The 20,025-nt window shown below is 42.1% G+C and overlaps 1 protein-coding gene and 1 long non-coding RNA gene across 2 annotated transcripts; both read left to right on the top strand.

Moving 5' to 3' along the window:
- Positions 1-227: 227 nt before the first annotated feature.
- On the top strand, positions 228-3,366 carry LOC123732542 (Fc receptor-like protein 5). Its single transcript, XM_045711754.1, has 6 exons — positions 228-232; positions 328-380; positions 442-717; positions 823-1,065; positions 3,058-3,122; positions 3,343-3,366. The coding sequence occupies exons 1-6, from the start codon at positions 228-230 to the stop codon at positions 3,364-3,366; spliced, it is 666 nt and encodes a 221-aa protein (XP_045567710.1).
- Positions 3,367-3,378: 12 nt separating this feature from the next.
- LOC123732541 (uncharacterized) lies at positions 3,379-19,900 on the top strand. Its single transcript, XR_006763208.1, has 4 exons — positions 3,379-3,417; positions 3,513-3,570; positions 3,958-4,000; positions 19,844-19,900. It is a non-coding gene; the product is annotated as an uncharacterized lncRNA (long non-coding RNA).
- Positions 19,901-20,025: the final 125 nt, after the last annotated feature.

Raw genomic sequence — 20,025 nt, 5'->3', positions numbered from 1 at the left:
TCCTTTCAGATTGTGATACTGACTGGGGAAAACAACAAGGGTCTTCATGCAACGTGTCACTAAAACCATCAGACAGTGGAGTGTACTGGTGTGAGTCTGGGTCTGGAGAACACTGCAATGCTGTCAACATCACAGTACACGGTATGTCCACAAACACCATCAACTAACATTATAGTGTTTAGTGGTTCATCTGGTTTCAGATAACATCAGCTATGTTTATATATTATATGCAGCTGGTGCTGTGATCCTGGAGAGACCTGCCAAAGGGCAGAAAGGGTCTCATTGAATCTGGTGTTGACTAGTAGAACAAATCAAAGTTGAACTCAGATGTGATACAGACTCAGCTCTGGAATATATTACAATAGAACAGATATCAGAATGTATCTCTCTCTGTCTACCTCCCTCTCTTTTTTTCTCCCTCTCCCTCTCTCTCTTTCTCAGTTCTCTCTAATCCAGCATCTCTGATCGTCAGTCCTGACAGATCTCAGTTCTTTGAATATGAGTCTGTCTCTCTGAGCTGTGAGGTTCAGGGGAACTCTGCTGGATGGAGAGTGGTGAGGAACACATCGAGAGGAAACCTTTCAGATTGTGATACTGACTGGGGAAAACAACAAGGGTCTTCATGCATCGTGTCACTAAAACCATCAGACAGTGGAGTGTACTGGTGTGAGTCTGGGTCTGGAGAACACAGCAATGCTGTCAACATCACAGTACATGGTATGTCCACAAACACCATCTACTAACATTATAGTGTTTAGTGGTTCATCTGGTTTCAGATAGCTGATGTTATGTTTATATATGATGTTTATATATTATATACAGCTGGAGCTGTGATCCTGGAGAGCCCTGCCCTTCCTGTGACTGAGGGAGATTCTGTGACTCTGCGCTGCAGATATCAGCGAACTCCCTCTGACCTCACAGCTGATTTCTACAAAGATGGATCCCTCATCAGGGCTGAGACTACAGGAGAGATGACCATCCCTGCAGTATCCAAGTCAGATGAAGGACTCTACAAGTGTTACAACTCTGAAGGAGAATCACCAGAGAGCTGGATGACTGTGACAGGTGAGAATATGAGAAACCTTGACATTCAGATTATTTGGTTCTTCTTTACACTGTTAAGTTTGAGAAGTTATATTCATAATAATTTGTGTTCTTGTAATCTCGTTTGGTCATTAGACGTAATACATACAGTACCAGTCAAAAGTTTGGACACACACACTCATTCAAGGACTTCTTTATTTTTACTGTTTTCTACATTGTAGAATAATAGTGAAGACATCACATGGAATCATGTAGTAACCAAAAAAGTGTTAAACAAATCAAAATATACTTTATATTTGAGATTCTTCAAAGTAGCCACTCTTTGCCTTCATGACAGCTTTGCACAGTCTTGGCATTCTCTCAACCAGCTTATTGAGGAATATGTGGGAAGGAGTTCCCACATATGCTGGGCACTTGTTGGCAGATTTTCCTTCACTCTGCGGTCCAACTCATCCCAAACCATCTCAATTGGGTTGAGGTCAGGTGATTGTGGAGGCCAGGTCATCTGATTCAGCACTCCATCACTCTCCTTCTTGGTCAAATAGCCCTTACACAGCCTGGAGGTGTACTTTAGGTCATTGTCCTGTTGAAAAAGAAATTATAGTCCCACTAAGTGTATCGCTGCAGAATGCTGTGGTTGCCATGCTGGTTAAGTGTGCCTTGAATTCTAAATAAATTATAGACTGTGTCACCAGCAAAGCACCCCCACACCATAACACCACCTCCTCCATGCTTCACGGTGGAAAATACACATGCGGAGATCATCCGTTCAACTAATTTGCATCTCACAAAAATATCAAATTTGGACTCATCAGACCAAAGGACAGATTTTCACCGGTCTAATGTCCATTGCTCATGTTTTTTGGTCCAAGCAAGCCTCTTCCTCTTATTGGTGTCCTTTAGTAGTGGTTTCTTTGCAAAAATTCTATCACAAAGACCTGTTTCACTCTGTCTCCTCTGAACAGTTGATGTTGAGATGTGTCTGTTACTTGACCTGTGTGAAGCATTTATTTGGGATGCAATCTGAGGTGCAGTTAATTGTCCATTTCTGAGCCTGGTTACTAATGAACTAATCCTCTGCAGCAAAGGAAACGCTGTCTTTCTTTCCTGTGGCGGTCCTCATGAGAGCCAGTTTCATCATTGCGCTTGATGGTTTTTGCGACTCCACTTGAAGAATCTTTCAAAGTTCTTGAAAGAATTCCAGATTTGACTGACCTTCATGTCTTAAAGTATTGATGGACTGTCGTTTCTCGTTGCTTATTTGAGCTGTTTTTTGCCATAATATGGACTTGGTCTTTTACCAAATAGGGCTATCTTCTCTATACCAACCCTACCTTGTCACAACACCACTGATTGGCTCAAACGCACTATGAAAGAAATTCCACAAATTAACTTTTAATAAGGCGCACCTGTTAATTGAAATGCATTCCAGGTGACTACCTCATGAAGCTGGTTAAGAGAATGCCAAGAGTGTGAAAAAAACTAATCAAGGCAAAGGGTGGCTCCTTTGAAGAATCTCAAATCAAATATATTTTGATATGTTTAACACTTTTGTGGTTACTACATGATTCCATATGTTTTATTTCATAGTTTTGATCTCTTCACTATTATTCTACAATGTAGAAAATAGTAAAAATAAAGAAAAACCCCTGGAATGACTAGGTGTGTCCAAACTTTTGACTGGTACTGTATGTTTAAGATAATATTAGTCAAATTGATTATAACTATTTACTGTGTTTCCTCTGGTGTTTTTCAAGATGGGGGCTCTACCTCTCTCCTCCTCCCTCTGTCTGTCTCTGGGTTGGTGGCTGCTCTCTCCATCTCTCTGATCATTCTACTGGTCCTGTTCTGCAAGAGGAACAAACATGTAGCAGCTGAACCCAGAGATGTTATGTATGCTGACGTCAGAATCACACAGGACCCAGAACCCAGGAGAAGGAGAGGTACACACACACACACACACACACAGTACAGTGTCTTTTTGTCTTTAACCCATTGTCTCGTCTCCTCCAGAGAAGTCTAGAGGAGCTGATCCAGTCTACTCTGCAGTGAAGACCTCCAACACCACAGGTACTGTAGTACTGTATAACACCACAGGTACTGTAGTACTGTATAACACCACAGGTACTGTATAACACCACAGGTACTGTAATACTGTATAACACTCCAACATACAGACAATCCTCTCTCAGCTGGTCCAGTCTGTGTTAATATCCTCTCTCTCTCCTCTGTTTAGTTCCAGGTGGATCTGGTCCAGTCTGTGTTAATTTCCTCTCTCTCTCCTGTGTTTTGTTCCAGGTGGATCTGGTCCAGGTGATGTGACCTATGCTGACATCAACCACACAGAGAAGAGACAACACAACAGGAGGAGAGGTAGGAGGAAGGGAGAGACCAACAACACTCCCCTCATCTTTCTGGAGTAAATAATATGTTTAACAATAGTTGTGACCTTTATGTGTTTCTTTCAGAGAACGTTGTTCCAGACCCTGTCTACTCAGCAGTGAAGACAGACAGACAGAGATACAGGTCAGAAGGTCGTTCCAGACCCTGTCTACTATTTTGTTGTGTACCTCACTTTTTGTTCTGATTTACAAATGCAGCACTGTGTAGAGTTTAGATAAACATTGTACCATCTAAACCACTGTGTTTAGTGTAGATAAACATTGTACCATCTGAACTGCTGTGTTTTCTATAACCAAAAATATTGTTGTTTCAGCTCTTTGCAAAAGATGCAAAAACAAAACTTAAGAATGGGAAGCATAGAAATATCTCACAAAGAACAGATCTACCGCTACTTAGATTGGCTTTAAAGCAGTATGACAGATCTATAACAAATATCTATGTGGATTTTGTTGGGTTGCTCAAAAAGTTACATATTGCCATTTTAACAAATGTAATCCGTGTGTCCTTTAGGTAGAGCTGTATCTGGATCCAGGGACGTAATGTACAGACTGAGGTAGGTCCAGATCACTGTATCACTAACCCTAATGTACAGAAATGTACCTAACTTCAAAATGATTGTTATGAATGATGTAGCATGTTGTGTTATGAATGATGTAGCATGTTGTGTTATGAATGATGTAGCATGTTGTGAGTGTTAATAATGATGTAGCATGTTGTGAGTGTTAATAATGATGTAGCATGTTGTTTGTTAATAATGATGTAGCATGTTGTGTTATGAATGATGTAGCATGTGAGTTATGAATGATGTAGCATGTTGTGAGTGTTATGAATGATGTAGCATGTGTTTTATGAATGATGTAACATGTGTTTTATGAATGATGTAACATGTTGTGTTTGTTAATAATGATGTATGTGATGTGAAGCGCAATCCAAGATGGCGTAGCAGTCAGACGTCTTTGTCCTTCGTCTTGTCGTGTCCCATGTATATATACTTTTATATATTTTTCTTTGCATATCTTTTTATATTTTTCTAACCCCTTACTTCAAAATACTCTCCTGCAACCCTCCTCACCCAATGTGGTGCGGATCTGCTTTTTCTCTAAAGTATTTTTCTCTACCTCTATTACTAGAATCTCCAACATAAGCTAGCCAGCTAACTGTCCAGCTAAGGGTCATCAGCTAACCTTTAGCTCAGAAAGATCTCGCCAGTTTGTACAACGCGATTCAACCAGAGCATACCGGACCTATTTTTCTCTCCATATCCCCGGATTCCTACCGCAAGCTCTGAACCTTCTGACCTTCGCAGCTAACGTCCCCTGAATGCTAGCTGTCTAGAGCACAACGGACTGTTAGCTTACGAGGCCCATCGAATACATTCCGAAGCTACTAGCTAGCAGTCAGCTATCCTTTGCTAGCAGACATCAGCTACCTTTATCCCGGACAACTCCCACCAGTCTGTACAGCGCGACTCAAACCAGAGCGGGTCGGACTTATTCTTCTCCATATCTCTGGATTCCGACCGCAAGCTCTGAACTTATTATTTATATATATATATATATATATATATATATTTTTTTTTTTTTGTGTTTGTTATCTCGTTAATCTAACCACACTGTCCGATTAAAAAAAAAAAAGCTGTTTTTTGATGTAAATATGAACTTGATTGAACAAAACATGCATGTATTGTCTAACATAATGTCCTAGGATTGTCATCTGATGAAGATCATCAAACGTTAGTGCTGCATTTAGCTGTGGTTTGGGTTTATGTGACATTATATGCTAGCTTGAAAAATGGGTGTCTGATTATTTCTGGCTGGGTACTCTGCTGACATAATCTAATGTTTTGCTTTCGTTGTAAAGCCTTTTTGAAATCGGACAGTGTGGTTAGATTAAAGAGAGTCTTGTCTTTAAAATGGTGTAAAATAGTCATATGTTTGAGAAATTGAAGTAATAGCATTTCTAAGGTATTTGAATATCGCGCTACGGGATTACACTGGCTGTTGAGTAGGTGGGACGCAAGCGTCCCACTGGCCCAGAGAGGTTAACTAATCTCCAGACCAGCTTCAATGCCTACAACTCTCCTTCAGTGACCTCCAACTGCTCTTAAACGCAAATAAAACTAAATGCATGCTATTCAACCGATCATTGCCCGCCAATCCAGCATCACTACTCTGGACGGCTCTGACTTAGAATACATGGATAACTACAAATACCTGGGTGTCTGGCTAGACTGTAAACTCTCCTTCCAGACTCATATTAAGCATCTCCAATCCAAAATTAAATCTAGAGTCGGCAACAAAGCATCCTTCACTCATGCTGCCAAACATACTGTGGCAAACCTCTTCAAAGTTAGGAGCGTTTGTCACAAATTAAGTGGGAAACTGTCACCAAAGTCAGCCCAGAATGAAAGTTCTTTCGAACATGACAGTACCTGTGTGTTTGTTTCGCTGTCCTGGTCCACCCAGGCCGCAGGTAAGGTCAAGGATAGCAGGGTTCGGTACACAAATCTGGTTCTCGGTAGGTCCAGGTCTAAACGCCAACAGGTAAGTCCAAAACAGTCCAGCTCGTACACGGTAAATCCAGCCAATGTAGATTGTCTCTTTCTCTATGGTTCATAGATCCTTCCCGCCCTCTCTCTCTTCCTGGTTTTTCTTGACCTTTTATCTGTGGGTCGGCTCCACCTTCTGAGGGTTCCCCTTGCTTCTGGGAATTGTAGTTTTGGCAGTCGGCCATTTTGTGATCTGTAGTTCTGATCGGGGTGGCCATTTTAGTGATCGGGCAGAGCCCGTTTATTAGTTCTGCCCTCACATATCTGCCATTTATCACTCGACCCCCTTCTTTGCCACAATACCCTCGTAAAACTGACCATCCTACCGATCCTCGACTTCGGCGATGTCATCTATAAAATAGCCTCCAACACTCTACTCAACAAATTGGATGCAGTCTATCACAGTGCCATCCGTTTTGTCACCAAAGCCCCACACACTACAAACCACTGCGACCTATACGCTCTCGTTGGCTGGCCCTCACTTCATACTCGTCGCCAAACCCACTGGCTACAGGTTATTTACAAGTCTCTGCTAGGTAAAGCCCCTGCCTTATCTGAGCTTGCTGGTCACCATAGCAGCACCCACGCTCCAGCAGGTATATCTCACTGGTCACCCCCAAAGCCAATTCCTCCTTTGGTCGCCTTTCCTTCCAGTTCTTTGCTGCCAATGACTGGAACGAACTGCAAAAATCTCTGAAGCTGGAGATTCCCATCTCCCTCACTAGCTTTAAGCACCAGCTGTCAGAGCAGCTCACAGATCACTGCACCTGTACATAGCCCATCTATCTACCTCATCCCCATACTGTATTTATTTATTTATTTTGCTCCTTTTGCACCCCAGTATCTGTACTTGCACATCCATCTTTTGCACATATACCATTCCAGTGTTTAATTGCCATATTGTAATTACTTTGCCACCATGGCCTATTTATTGCCATAATTCCCTTATTTGACCTCATTTGCAATCACTGTATATAGACTTTTTGTTTTCTTTTATTCTACTGTATTTACTGTATGTTTTGTTCATTCCATGTGTAACTCTGTGTTGTATGTGTCTAACTGCTATGCTTTATCTTGGCCAGGACGCAGTTGCAAATGAGAACTTGTTCTCAACTAGCCTACCTGGTTAAATAAAGGACTTGTTCTCAACTAGCCTACCTGGTTAAATAAAGGTGAAATAAAAAAATAAAAAATGTAACATGTTGTGTTTGTTATGAATGATGTAGCATGTTGTGTTTGTTATGAATGATGTCGCATGTTGTGTTTGTTATGAATGATGTCGCATGTTGTGTTTGTTATGAATGATGTCGCATGTTTTGTTTGTTATGAATGATGTCGCATGTTGTGTTTGTTATGAATGATGTGTTTGTTATGAATGATGTAGCCTGTTGTGTTTGGTATGAATGATGTAGCATTTTGTGTTTGGTATGAATGATGTAGCATGTTGTGTTTGGTATGAATGATGTAGCATGTTGTGTTTGGTATGAATGATGTAGCATGTTGTGTTTGGTATGAATGATGTAGCATGTTGTGTTTGGTATGAATGATGTAGCATGTTGTGTTTGGTATGAATGGTGTAGCATGTTGTGTGTGTTATGAATCGTGTAGCATGTGGAGTTTGTTATGAATGATGTAGCGTGTTATACTATGAATGATGTAGCATGTCGTGTTATGAATGTAGCATGTGGAGTTTGTTATGAATGGTGTAGCATGTGGAGTTTGTTATGAATGGTGTGGTGTGTGTTATGAATGATGTGGCATGTTGTGTTTGGTATGAATGCTGTCGCATGTTGTGTTTGTTATGAATGATGTAGCATGTTGTGATTGTTATGAATGATGTAACATGTTGTTTTATGAATGATGTAGCACGTTGTGAAGTATGTAGCATGATATGCTATGAATGATGTAGCATGTTGTGGTTGTTATGAATGATGTGGTTGTTATGAATGATGTGGTTGTTATGAATGATGTAGCATGTTGTGTTTGGTGTGAATGATGTAGCATGTTGTGTTTGTTATGAATGATGTAGCATGTTGTGTTTTGTTATGAATGATGTAGCATGTTGTGATTGTTATGAATGATGTAGCATGTTGTGTTTGTTATGAATGATGTCGCATGTTGTGTTTGTTATGAATGATGTCGCATGTTGTGTTTGTTATGAATGATGTAGCATGTTGTGTTAAGAATGATGTAGCATGTTGTGTGTGTTATGAATGATGTAGCATGTGGTGTGTGTTATGAATGATGTAGCATGTGGTGTGTGTTATGAATGATGTAGCATGTGGTGTTTGTTATGAATGATGTAGCATGTGGTGTTTGTTATGAATGATGTAGCATGTTGTGTTTGTTATGAATGATGTAGCATGTGGTGTTTGTTATGAATGATGTAGCATGTGGTGTTTGTTATGAATGATGTAGCATATGGTGTTTGTTATGAATGATGTAGCATGTGGTGTTTGTTATGAATGATGTAGCATGTGGTGTTTGTTGTGAATGATGTAGCATGTGGTGTTTGTTATGAATGATGTAGCATGTGGTGTTTGTTATGAATGATGTAGCATGTGGTGTTTGTTATGAATGATGTAGCATGTTGTGTTTGTTATGAATGATGTAGCATGTGGTGTTTGTTATGAATGATGTAGCATGTGGTGTTTGTTATGAATGATGTAGCATGTTGTGTGTGTGTGTGTTATGAATGATGTAGCATGTTGTGTTTGTTATGAATGACGTAGCATGTGGTGTGTGTTATGAATGATGTAGCATGTGGTGTGTGTTATGAATGATGTAGCATGTTGTGTTTGTTATGAATGACGTAGCATGTTGTGTGTGTTATGAATGATGTAGCATTTGTGTTATGAATGATGTAGCATGTTGTGTTATGAATAATGTAGCATGTTGTGTTTGTTATGATTGATGTAGCATTTTGTGTTATGAATGATGTAGCATGTTGTGTTATGAATAATGTAACATGTTGTGTTTGTTATGAATGATGAAGCATATTATGTTATGAATGATGTAGCACGTTGTGTTATGAGTGATGTAACATGTTGTGTTATGAATGCTGTAGCATGTTGTGTTTGTTATGAATGATGTAGCATGTTGTGTGTGTTATGAATGATGTAGCATGTTGTGTGTGTTATGAATGATGTAGCATGTTGTGTGTGTTATGAATGATGTAGCATGTTGTGTTTCTTATGAATGATGTAGCATGTTGTGTTTCTTATGAATGATGTAGCATGTTGTGTTATGAATGATGTAGCATGTTGTGAATTATGTAGCATGTTATACTACGAATTATGTAGCATGTCGTGTTATGAATGTAGCATGTTGTGCTTGTTATGAATGATGTAGCATGTTGCGTTTGTTATGAATGATGTAGCATGTTGCGTTTGGTATGAATGATGTAGCATGTTGTGTTTGGTATGAATGATTCTGCATGTTGTGTTTGGTATGAATGATGTTGCATGTTGTGTTTGGTATGAATGATGTTACATGTTGTGTGTGTTATGAATGATGTAGCATGTTGTGTTTGTTATGAATGATGTAGCATGTTGTGTTTGTTATGAATGCTGTAGCATGTTGTGTTTGTTATGAATGCTGTAGCATGTTGTGTTTGTTATGAATGATGTAGCATGTTGTGTGTGTTATGAATGATGTAGCATGTTGTGTTTGTTATGAATGATGTAGCATGTTGTGTTTGTTATGAATGCTGTAGCATGTTGTGTTTGTTATGAATGATGTAGCATGTTGTGTGTGTTATGAATGATGTAGCATGTTGTGTGTGTTATGAATGATGTAGCATGTTGTGTTTGTTATGAATGATGTAGCATGTTGTGTGTGTTATGAATGATGTAGCATGTTGTGTGTGTTATGAATGATGTAGCATGTTGTGTTTGTTCTAATCAAATTTGATTGGTCACATTCACATGGTTAGCAGATGTTAATGCGAGTGTAGCGAAATGCTTGTGTTTCTAGTTCCGATTGTGCAGCAATATTTAACAAGTAATCTAACAATTTCACAACTACCTTATAAACACAAGTGTAAAGGAATGAATATGTACATGTAAATATATGGAAGAGCGATGGCCATGCGGCATAGGTAAGATGCAGTAGATGGTATAGAGTACAGTATATACATATGAGATGAGTAATGTAGGGTATGTAAACATTATATAAAGTGGCGTTGTTTAAAGTGACTAGTGATACATTTATTATATCCAATTTTTTATTATTAAAGTGGCTAGAGATTTGAGTCAATATGTTGGCAGCAGCCACTCAATGTTAGTGATGGCTGTTTAACAGTCTGACGACCTTGAGATAGAAGCTGTTTTTCAGTCTCTCGGTCCCAGCTTTGATGCACCTGTACTGACCTCGCCTTCTGGATGATAGCGGGGTGAACAGGCAGTGGCTCGGGTGGTTGTTGTCCTTGATGATCTTTTTGGCCTTCCTGTGACATCGGGTGGTATAGGTGTCCTGGAGGGCAGGTGGTTTGCCCCCGGTGATGCATTGTGCAGTCATCACTACACTCTGGAGAGCCTTGCGGTTGTGGGCGGAGAAGTTGCCGTACCAGGCGGTGATACAGCCCGACAGGATGCTCTCGATTGTGCATCTGTAAAAGTTTGAAGGTTTTAGGTGACAAGCCAAATTTCTTCAGCCTCCTGGGGTTGAAGAGGCGCTGTTGCACCTTCTTCACCACGCTGTCTGTGTGGGTGGACCATTTCAGTTTGTCCGTGATGTGTACGCCGAGGAACTTAAAACTTTCCACCTTCTCCACCACTGTACCGTTGATGTGGATAGGGGGGGTGTTCCCTCGGCTGTTTCCTGAAGTCCATGATCATCTCCTTTGTTTTGTTGACATTGAGTGTGAGGTTATTTTCCTGAAACCACACTCCGAGGGCCCTTACCTCCTCCCTGTAGGCCGTCTTGTCATTGTTGGTAATCAAGCCTACCACTGTAGTGTCGTCTGCAAACTTGATGATTGAGTTGGAGGCGTGCACGGCCACACAGTCATGGGTGAACAGGGAGTACAGGAGAGGGGCCCCAGTGTTGAGGATCAGCGGGGTGGAGATGTTTCCTACCCTCACCACGTGGGGGCGGCCCGTCAGAAAGTCCAGGACCCAGTTGCACAGGGTGGGGTCGAGACCCAGGGTCTCGAGCTTAGTGACGAGTTGAGGGTACTACGGTGTTAAATGCTGAGCTGTAATTGATAAACAGCATTCTTACATAGGTATTCCTCTTGTCCAGATGGGTTTGTGCAGTGTGGTTGGGATTGCGTCTTCTGTGGACCTATTGGGGAGGTAAGCAAACTGGAGTTGGTCTAAGGTGTCAGGTAGGGTGGAGGTGATATGTTCCTTGACTAGTCTCTCAAAGCACTTCATGATGACGGAAGTGAGTGCTTCGAGGCGATAGTCGTTTAGCTTAGTTACCTTAGCTTTCTTGGGAACAGGAACAATGGTGGCCCTCTTGAAGCATGTGGGAACAGCAGACTGGGTTAGGGATTGATTGAATATGTCCGTAAACACACCAGCCAGCTGGTCTGCGCATGCTCTGAGGACGCGGCTAGCGAGGGTTAACACTTTTAAATGTTTAATTCACGTTGTCCGCTGTAAAGAAGATCCTGCAGGTTATGATAGTGGGCCATGTCAGGTTGAGGACTGTATTGTCCTCAAAGCGAGCAAAGAAGTTGTTTAATTTGTCTGGGAGCAAGACGTCGGTGTCCGCGATGGGGCTGGTTTTCTTTTTGTAATCCGTGATTGACTGTAGACCCTGCCACATACGTCTTGTGTATGATCCGTTGAATTGCGACTCTACTTTGTCTCTATACTGACCCTTAGCTTGTTTGATTGCTTGCGGAGGGAATAGCTACACTGTTTGTATTCTGTCATGTTTCCGGTCGCCTTGCCCTGATTAAAAGCAGTTGTTCGTGCTTTCAGTTTTGCGCGAATGCTGCCATCAATCCACGGTTTCTGGTTGGGGAAGGTTTTAATAGTCACCGTGGGTACAACATCACCGATGCAGTTTCCAGTAAACTCGCTCACCGAATCAGCGTATACATCAATGTTGTTGTCTGAGGCTATCCGGAACATCAACTTTACAAGTACAGAGAATTGTTTGGCATCTGTCTTGGCTCTAAGATAAGTTACTACTTTAACTAAGACCGTCTCTGTATTGGCTCTAAGATAATTTACCACTTTAACTATGGTTGTCTCTGTGCTTTGGTGGGCACAAAAAAACAGATTGGAATTGGAAGGCTTCAATTGTGATGTCATTTTCCTGACCATGCCTGTGTCAACCAGGGAAAAGAAATCCATAGTTCCATGGTAGGCTAGTACACATATCATCAGTACTACACCTGCTACAGTACTATACCTGCTGTAGTATTACAGTACTACAGTACTACACCTGCTACAGTACTACAGTACTACACCTGCTACAGTACTACAGTACTACACCTGCTACAGTACTAAACCTGCTGCAGTACTACAGTTCTACACCTGCTACAGTACTACACCTGCTACAGTACTACACCTGCTACAGTACTACAGTGCTACACCTGCTTAGAGTACTACACCTGCTACAGTACTACACCTGCTGTAGTATTACAGTACTACAGTACTACACCTGCTACAGTACTACACCTGCTGCAGTACTACACCTGCTACAGTACTACACCTGCTGTAGTATTACAGTACTACAGTACTACACCTGCTACAGTACTACAGTGCTACACCTGCTACAGTACTACACCTGCTACAGTACTACACCTGCTGTAGCATTACAGTACTACAGTACTACACCTGCTAGAGTACTACAGTACTACACCTGCTGCAGTACTACACCTGCTACAGTACTACACCTGCTGTAGTATTACAGTACTACAGTACCCACACCTGCTACAGTACTACAGTGCTACACCTGCTAGAGTACTACACCTGCTACAGTACTACACCTGCTACAGTATTACAGTACTACACCTGCTGCAGTACTACACATCCTGACCAAACTACAATACCAAATGACCCCTTTACGGGTCAGGACGTGACAAGGGCAAATTGGGTCTGTGATATAATTATGTATTTTATATAACTATCATCCAAATGTTTAAAGTGAGTGACGGAGAGAAACAAAATGGTGCTCCTTGGGACCCAAAAGCATAATCAGTGCTCTAACTTCGTTTGAGGTAATAATTTAGCTGTTGGAACACCAACTAATAGAATTCTGCTTAAGAGGTTGGAGATTGGCTGACAACTTCTAAGAGCTGAAGAATCTAGAATCCTTTTCTTCAGAAGGGGAACCACCATAGCAGTTTTTAGTGCAGTGGGGAAAGTTCCCGTGAACAGGGAGGGATTAACAATAGCTTGCACTTCTTCAGATATGCACTTAGAAACTGTTATGAAGAAGGTGGTGGGGATAGGATCGAGAAGGCAGGTAGAAGGTTAAATTGTGATATCATTTTCCTGAACATGTCTGTGTCAACCAGGGAAAATAAATCCATAGTACCTTTGTGTGGTAGGCTAGGACACATTATCATCAAACTTCTCATCAGGTCTTGACTGATACCCAGTCTAATGTTGAATCTAATACCTGAAATGTGCTGTAAACTCATCACATTTAGATGAAGGAAAGTCCACATAGGTTTGCGGAGGTGGGATTTATCAGGCAATCAATGGTGGAGAAGAGCACTCTCTAATTATTCTGATTAATATCGATCAAGTTAGTAAAATGAGCCCATCTGGCATTTCTAATGGCCTTGTTATATATGATGCTCTCTCATTTCTAATGGCCTTGTTATATATGATGCTCTCTCATTTCTAATGGCCTTGTTATATATGATGCTCTCTCATTCCTAATGGCCTTGTTATATATGATGCTCTCTCATTTCTAATGGCCTTGTTATATATGATGCTCTCTCATTTCTAATGGCCTTGTTATATATGATTCTCTCTCATTTCTAATGGCCTTGTTATATATGATGCTCTCTCATTACTAATGGCCTTGTTATATATGATGCTCTCTCATTTCTAACGGCCTTGTTATATATGATGCTCTCTCATTTCTAATGGCCTTGTTATATATGATGCTCTCTCATTTCTAATGGCCTTGTTATATATGATGCTCTCTCATTTCTAATGGCCTTGTTATATATGATGCTCTCTCATTTCTAATGGCCTTGTTATATATGATGCTCTCTCATTTCTAATGGCCTTGTAATATATGATGCTCTCTCAGAATATCATAATGGACCTGCAACTTTGACTTCATCCACTTCCGCTCTGCCTTTCTGCAATTTCTCTTTAATGTATTAGTTTCCTCACTCATTATCTGTTTGGATGTGTCCTTTCTCACCTTTACTGGCACCAATGTTTGCCCGAAATTTACAATGTTTTTATTTAATTAACGTTTGGACTGGCAAGCAACTAGGAAAAAATCCCCAGTGGTGATCAGAGAAAGCAACATCAACAATAGAGGATATGTCAATAGAAAGCCCCATGGTAATAACCAGGTCCAGAGTATGGCTGTGGTTATGGGTGGGCCCAGTAGAAAGCCCCTTGGTAATAACCAGGTCCAGAGTATGGCTGTGGTTATGGGTGGGCCCAGTAGAAAGCCCCTTGGTAATAACCAGGTCCAGAGTATGGCTGTGGTTATGGGTGGGCCCAGTAGAAAGCCCCTTGGTAATAACCAGGTCCAGAGTATGGCTGTGGTTATGGGTGGGCCCAGTAGAAAGCCCCTTGGTAATAACCAGGTATAGAGTACGGCTGTGGTTATGGGTGGGCCCAGTAGAAAGCCCCTTGGTAATAACCAGGTCCAGAGTATGGCTGTGGTTATGGGTGGGCCCAGTAGAAAGCCCCTTGGTAATAACCAGGTCCAGAGTATGGCTGTGGTTATGGGCGGGCCCAGTAGAAAGCCAGTAGAGCCAAATGGTAATAACTGGTTCCATTTAAACAGTATAACATGATACTCTGGTCTGGTGGCTGACATGTAAACAGCATAACATTATGCTCTGGTCTGGTGGCTGACATTTAATAAACAGAATAACATGATGCTCTGGTCTGGTGGCTGACATTTAAACAGTATAACATGATGCTTACAGCTGAGAGCATTAGTAGTAGCTTTATGTGAACAACATCACCCATAGTTAAACACCAATGTCCCTTTGTCACACACAGATGTGACCTGTTTCAGGAAACTAGGCGAACAACTGAAAGCATTAGTAAAAATAGAGGCTGTCTCCACCCCACCACATATAGATACTTATCAGAGCAGGAGATCTGTGTCTGTTTGAGGTTAGAGCTGTATGTGAACAACATCACCCATTGTTAAACACCTCTGTCCCTCTGTCACACATTTTACATGTATTTTTATATGTTTTTGTCATTTAGCGACTTACAGTAGTGAGTCATTTAGCAGACGCTCTTGTCCAGAGAGACTTACAGAAGTGAGCGGATACATTTTTGTACTTTTCTAAGCACCAGTCCCTACCAACTGAGCCACACAGGACACACATGCAGAGAAACAAAAACACACACACACACACACACACACACACACACACACACACACACACACACACACACACACACACACACACACACACACACACACACACACACACACGCACACACACACACACGCACACGCACAGGCCCAGACATGTACCTCCCTCTTCTTGCCTTTGCTGACTGTTGCAGCAGGTCTATTTTAGTCTGAATGGGAACGTACAGTTGAAGTCGGAAGTTTACATACACTTAGGTTGGAGTCATTAAAACTCATTTTTTAACCACGCCACACATTTCTTGTTAACAAACTATAGTTTTGGCAAGTCCGTTAGGACATCTACTTTGTGCATGACACAAGTAATTTTTCCAACAATTGTTTACAGACAGATTATTTCACTTATAATTACTTGTATCACAATTCCAGTGGGTCAGAAGTTTACATACACTATTGGAGGATTACCTGTGGATGTATTTCAAGGCCTACCTTCAAACCCAGTGCCTCCTTGCTTGACATCATGAGAAAATAAAATAAATCAGCCAAGACCTCAGAAACAAAATTTAAGACCTCCACAAGTCTAGTTCATCCTTGGGAGCAATTTCCAAATGCCTGAACGTACCACGTTCATCTCTACAAACTATAGTACGCAAGTATAAACACAATGGGACCACGAAGCCATCATACCGCTCAGGATGGAGACACATTCTGTTTCCTAGAGATTAACCTGTTAGGGCTAGGGGGCAGTATTGACACGGCTGGATAAAAAACGTACCCGATTTAATCTGGTTACTACTCCTGCCCAGTAAATAGAATATGCATATAATTATTGGCTTTGGATAGAAAACACTCCAAAGTTTCTAAAACTGTTTGAATGGTGTCTGTGAGTATAACAGAACTCAAATGGCAGGTCAAAACCTGAGAAGATTCTGTACAGGAAGTACCCTGTCTGACCATTTCTTGGCCTTCTTTGTCATCTCTATCCAAAACAAAGGATCTCTGCTGTTACGTGACACTTCCTACGGCTCCAATTGCCTCTCAGAAGGAGGAAAAAAGCTGAATCGTGGCTTTGCAGGCTCTGGCTGAAAAAAAGTAGCGCGTTTGGGTAGTAGCTGGTTACTGTACTGTGAGACTCAGGCGCGTGCCCGCGTCGACCGAATGCTTTGTTTTCTTTCCTCTGTTTACCTAAACGCAGATTCCCGGTCGGAATATTATCGCTTTTTGACGAAAAAATGGCATAAAAATGGATTTTAAACAGCGGTTGACATGCTTCGAAGTACGGTAATGGAATATTTAGAATTTTTTTGGTCACGATTTGCGCCATGCTCGTAACCCTTATTTACACTTCGGATAGTGTCTTGGAACGCACGAACAAAACGCCGCTATTTGGATATACCGATGGATTATTTTGGACCAAACCAACATTTGTTATTGAAGTAGCAGTCCTGGGAGTGCATTCTGACGAAGACAACAAAGGTAATCAAACTTTTGTAATAGTAAATCGGAGTTTGGTCAGGGCTAAACTTGGTCGGTGTCTAAATGGCTAGCCGTGATGGCTGGGCTATCTACTGAGAATATTGCAAAATGTGCTTTCACCGAAAAGCTATTTTAAAATCGGACACCTCAATTACACAAAGGAGTTCTGTATCTATAATTCTTAAAATAATTGTTATGTTTTTTGTGAACGTTTATCGTGAGTAATTTAGTAAATTCACCGGAGGTTTGCGGGGGGTATGCTAGTTCTGAACGTCACATGCTAATGTAAAAAGCTGTTTTTTGCTATAAATATGAACTTGATTGAACAAAACATGCATGTATTGTATAACATAATGTCCTAGGTGTGTCATCTGATGAAGATCATCAAAGGTTAGTGCTGCATTTAGCTGTCTTCTGGGTTTTTGTGACATTATATGCTAGCTTGAAAAATGGGTGTCTGATTATTTCTGGCTGGGCTGGATACTCTGCTGACATAATCTAATGTTTTGCTTTCGTTGTAAAGCCTTTTTGAAATCGGACAGTGTGGTTAGATTAACGAGAGTCTTGTCTTTAAAATGCTGTAAAATAGTCATATGTTTGAGAAATTTAAGTAATAGCATTTCTAAGGTATTTGAAAATCGCGCCACTGGATTACACTGGCTGATGCGTAGGTGGGACAAATTCGTCCGCGCCCGGCTGGCGGGCGGCTCTGGCAGCTCCGGGCTGGCGGGCGACTCTGGCCGCGCCCGGCTGGCGGGCGACTCTGGCCGCGCCCGGCTGGCGGGCGACTCTGGCTGTGCCCGGCTGGCGGGAGGCTCTGGCGGCTCCGGACAGGCGGGCGGCTCTGGCGGCCCGGACTGGCGGGCGGTTCTGGCGGCTCCGGACTGGCGGGCGGCTCTGGCAGCTCCGGACTGGCGGGCGGCTCTGGCGGCCCGGACTAGGATTCACCAGGCTGGGGAGACATGCAGGAGGCCTGGCTCTGGGCGCAGGCACAGGACTCACCAGGCTGGGGAGACCCACAGGAGGCCTGGTCCTGGGAGGAGGCACACAATAGACCAGGCTGGTGAGACCCCCTGGAGGCCTGGTCCTGGGAGGAGGCACAGGATAAACCGGGCTGTGGGGAGCACTGGAGTTCTAGTGCGTAGGCTTGCCACCCATACTCCAGGCTGAATGCCCACTCTTGGCCGGCACGGGCGGAGCGCAGGCATAGGGCGAATTGAGCCTCCCAGCACCCCGGAGACACAGTGCGCAGAGCCGGCGCAGGATAACCTGGACCGAAACGGCGCACTGGAGACCATGCTCTTCTCCTGGTGCAGCTCCTTCCTCCGCTGCTTGGTCCTTTTCTGGTGGGTGATTCTGTAACAACCGTCGTCGCAATGAGACCAAGGTGCAGCGGAGGATGTGTTCATCATAAAGGATTTTAATAAACGAATGAACACTACAAACAAAACACGAAAAGAAACGACAGCCAAACAGTCCTGTCAGGATTAACACAAACCTAGACAGAAAATAATCACCCACAAACCCCAAAGGAAAAACAGGCTGCCTATGTATGACTCTCAATCAGCAACAACGATCTACAGCTATTCCTGATTGAGAGCCACACACGGCCTAACCAAAGAAACAAACCAACATAGAAAAATAAACATAGAACGCCCACCCATGTAACACCCTGGCCTAACCAAAATAGAGAACAAAAAACCCTCTCTATGGCCAGGGCGTTACACCTATATCGATATAACCTGAAAGGCCGCTCAGCAAGGAAAAAGCCACTGCTCCAAAACCGCCATAAAAAGCCAGACTACGGTTTGCAACTGCACATGGGGAAAAAATATCGTACTTTTGGAGAAATGTCCTCTGGTCTGATGAAACAAATATAGAACTGTTTGGTCATAATGACCATTGTTTTGTCTGGAGGAAAAGGGGGAGGCTTGCAAGCCAACGAACACCATCCCAACCGTGAAGCACGGGGGTGGCAGCATCATGTTATGAGGGTGCTTTGCTGCAGGAGTGACTGGTGCACTTCACAAAATAGATGGCATCATGAGGTGGGAAAATTATGTGGATATATTGAACATATCAAGACATCAGTCAGGAAGTTAAAGCTTGGTCGCAAATGGGTCTTCCAAATGGACAATGACCCCAAGCATACGTCCAAAGTTGTGGCAAAATGGCTTAAGGACAACAAAGTCAAGGTATTGGAGTGGCCATCACAAAGCCCTGCCATCAATCCTATAGAAAATGTGTAGGCAGAACTGAAAAAGTGTGTGCGAGCAAGGAGGCCTACAAACCTGACTCAGTTACACCATTTCTGTCAGGAAGAATGGGCCAAAATTCACCCAACTTATTGTGGGAAGCTACCTGAAACGTTTGACCCAAGTTAAACAATTTAAACAACCAAATAATAATTGAGTGGATGTAAACTTCTGACACACTGGGAATGTGATGAAAGAAATAAAAGCTGAAAGAAATCATTCTCTCAACTATTATTCTGACATTTCACATTCTTAAAATAAAGTGGTGATCCTAACTGATCTAAGACAGGAACGTTTTACTGGGATTAAATGTCAGGAATTGTGAAAAACTAAGTTTAAATGTAGTTTGCTAAGGTGTATGTCAACTTCCAACTTCAACTGTACGTATTCTGTATGATGTACATTCAGAGTTCTAAACACTTAAAACACCAGTCAAACATCTGATTGAATCAGTCATTATAATTGGACTGTATGTTGGGGTGTATAAATGTATCTAACTACACATTAAACACTGAGACCTGTAGGGGTGTATCAATGTTCCTGTGGTGTTGGAGGTCTTCACTGTAGTAGACTGGATCAGCTCCTCTGTCCCTCACTCATCTCTCTCTCCTCTCTCTTTACCTAGTGACCCTGTTCATCAGAACGTCATGGTGGGTGGAAAAGATGCTCTCTTCAGCAGCGGTGAATAACCACAACCCTGTCAGTCCATCTCTTTACTTCTCATTTCTCTTATTTTCTCTCTCCCCTTCCCTTTTCACACCAGCACACTTATCTTTAGATGCAGCAGCCTTGACCTCCATCAACAGT

This window comes from Salmo salar, unplaced genomic scaffold, assembly GCF_905237065.1.
Source record: "Salmo salar unplaced genomic scaffold, Ssal_v3.1, whole genome shotgun sequence".
Lineage (NCBI taxonomy): Eukaryota > Metazoa > Chordata > Actinopteri > Salmoniformes > Salmonidae > Salmo > Salmo salar.
This window is presented reverse-complemented; position numbering and strand designations above follow the sequence as displayed.

Excerpts from the sequence above, each read along its gene's own strand:
- LOC123732542 (XM_045711754.1), top strand. Across the intron at positions 381-441 it reads AATAGAACAGATATCAGAAT|TTCTCTCTAATCCAGCATCT; the intron begins GTATCTCTCTCT and ends TCTCTTTCTCAG. Across the intron at positions 1,066-3,057 it reads GAGCTGGATGACTGTGACAG|AGAAGTCTAGAGGAGCTGAT; the intron begins GTGAGAATATGA and ends CGTCTCCTCCAG.